At 40.4% G+C, this 2,500-nt stretch overlaps 1 protein-coding gene across 3 annotated transcripts in view; it reads right to left on the reverse strand.

Moving 5' to 3' along the window:
- Window positions 1–2,500, reverse strand: part of LOC137993284 (mechanosensory protein 2-like) — a 25,485-nt gene that overhangs the window by 8,118 nt on the left and 14,867 nt on the right. For 2 of the 3 annotated variants that reach the window (XM_068839029.1, XM_068839031.1), the window contains exons 2-3: window positions 920–940; window positions 236–336 (exon numbers count right to left, since the gene is read on the reverse strand). In XM_068839029.1, coding sequence (XP_068695130.1) covers window positions 236–336; window positions 920–940 — 122 coding nt within the window. The remainder of the gene's footprint in view (window positions 1–235; window positions 337–919; window positions 941–2,500) is intronic. The other variant, XM_068839030.1, reaches the window with a different exon arrangement.

The raw sequence follows: 2,500 nt of genomic DNA on the forward strand, positions 1-2,500 counted from the left end.
TGGCTGCGTGAAAAATGAGGTGAGGTCCTCATCTTTCTTGTCTCACCCCACTTTATGGGGTGTCAGAACATGGAAAATCTTGCATGTTCCCTCCCGAGAAACACTTGCTATGCAGGCTACTTAGAAATTAAAATCTCTCCCTCTTGGAGGGAAGGGGAGTGTTTCTCCCATTTCTCGTTATATTGGCAAACTGATTCTGTGGCCTTTGGACGTGGTCTACATTGGATAATCTCACCTTAATGCAGAAGCAAAGAGAAATTGGCAATGTACAAAGGAACAGCAGAAATGACACAAATGTCAACAGGTAATCGCAAATGCCTCTATCGTCAGAGGAACCTACAAACAAAATTCTCTAATTATTAATGTCTTGCCTTTTCCACCTTAATTAATTAAACTTTAAAGGCTACATTGTTTCACAAACACCTTCCTATTCATGTCAGTTCATTTGGATATGCAACCTGCACTAATGATCACAAATCTGGCTGTGTGTACTACTTTACAGCATCGGGCTGCCATGCGGGAGGTCGTGAGTTCGACTCCGGCCGGACCAACAGTCAGGGTCTTAAAATAACTGAGGAGAAAGTGCTGCCTTTGTAATTACACCCGCAAATGGTTAGACTTTCAAGTCTTCTCGGATAAGGCCCCATCTCACAACCCTTCAATGTTCATAAACTCTGTGGGACGTTAAAGATCCCACACACTAATCGAAAAGAGTGGGGCATGCATTTCCCGGTGTTGTGGTCTGGCCTTTCCTTCAGCAATGTGGTCGGCTTGGCGTAATCTTCTGAATGGACTACTGATCGATGAGACCACATAACAGCAAAACAGAGAGTACTCAAATTGAAGGAGCCCAAGTGCTGAAACTGGTAAACTGGTAAAAGAACTAAGATTAAAACTACCACTGCCTAAAAATCATTACCATTGTCATCAACATGTCCATCTGAAATAAACAAGATTTCATTGTAAGAACAAAAATAAATATAGCGATCATAAATCAAAGTTGAATGTCGCTATGTTATTAATGTTGGTGTTGAAAGATTAGTTATCCCTTCAAGTGAAAACTATTCCCATCACGCAAACCACTGTGACTGCATCACCATTGTTTTTAATCTTAAGCCACAGAGTGGGGCAATGTTTCAAAAAAGAATTAATCAACTACAATTTTCTGTCATTTCAGTGAACCGCAGGTATGAAATGATTTTAAGGGAATGACCCGCGCAGATAAAATTGAAAAAAACAAAGGCGAGCCTATCTTAATAAGCACTTTAACAGGGATGAAATGTGTCAAAAAGAACCGCAATGACTCTTAAAAGTTTGTGAAGAAAATACGCCAATGTTTAAAATAATCCAGAAGTTTCGACGGTGCTCCCTATTTTTCAGTGATTTCAAAGAATTACTGAAGGCGCGCGCCTCTCATGACGTTCAAATAAAAACAAAAATGTGTAGCGTTCCGGCGCGCGCTGACTTTGAGAGTTTCAAACAAAATTGAAGTTGGTGTTTGAACCGCCTGGGTGCAGAGTCCGGTGCTTAAATATCTGCTTAGCCTCAAAACTACATCTTTCTAAAGCACAACTGAAGCTGGAGTGGATAACAGAGACTAACATGTCCTCAGGAGGACACATTTGTTTTTGTTGTATTTTGTTTTCATCTGAACGTTATGAGACGCGCGTGCCTTCCGTTATTTTTTAAACCACTGAGGAAGAGGGAGCACCCTCAAAACGTCTGGTTTATATTAAGCATTGGCGCATTTTCTTCACGAACTTTTAGAACTTTTTACTTTAAAGGGACTTCGCTATTTTCCGGCCACACCTTAGCAAAAATCTTCCTCCTGCACATAAAATTCATACGTTTTGGGAGATAGATATTGAGCGATTGGTGCAGGAGGGGTCTTCCAAACTAATTTTTTGGGTATGTGCTGACGATAAAGTGCGAGAACTTGCAAATACACAGACTGAGTTTCAGCCGCCTCTTCTGTTTGCTAAGCTGAAATTCAGGCTAGGAAATGCTATCTATTCCTTAAAGTTTCCTCGCCACACGTTACAAGGTGGGGAAGTTAAACGGCGTTAGTGCAGTTTCACCTTCTCATTTCAACAAACTGCGTCTAGGCAAAGCTAAAGACCCCCAAACAGCACAATATGGATCCTTAAGTGTAGTTCGAAAAATTATGAAGTACTTGCTTGTACTTGCCTAAAAACATTCAAACGGTAACTGACCAAACGCAAGATCGTGCCATTGCGTTAAGTATCATGACGTCCCTATCGCTCTACATGTATTGAACTTAAAAACACATTATGAACATTTTTTTGCTCAAATCGTAACAAAAGAGAATATGGGTAACACAATTTCAACTGCGCGATAAACTTTAATAACTACTGTAAGTCGCATAGTCACAAATCCGCAGTCCTACTTGCTCCGTTTGGTTTTTTTGAACAGCTAATGAATGTTTTAACTGTTTCTCACTAAAGTGTCTCCTTTCTGGAATATCGGAAACTGGGTGTGT

This window comes from Montipora foliosa, chromosome 2, assembly GCF_036669935.1.
Source record: "Montipora foliosa isolate CH-2021 chromosome 2, ASM3666993v2, whole genome shotgun sequence".
Classification (NCBI taxonomy): domain Eukaryota; kingdom Metazoa; phylum Cnidaria; class Anthozoa; order Scleractinia; family Acroporidae; genus Montipora; species Montipora foliosa.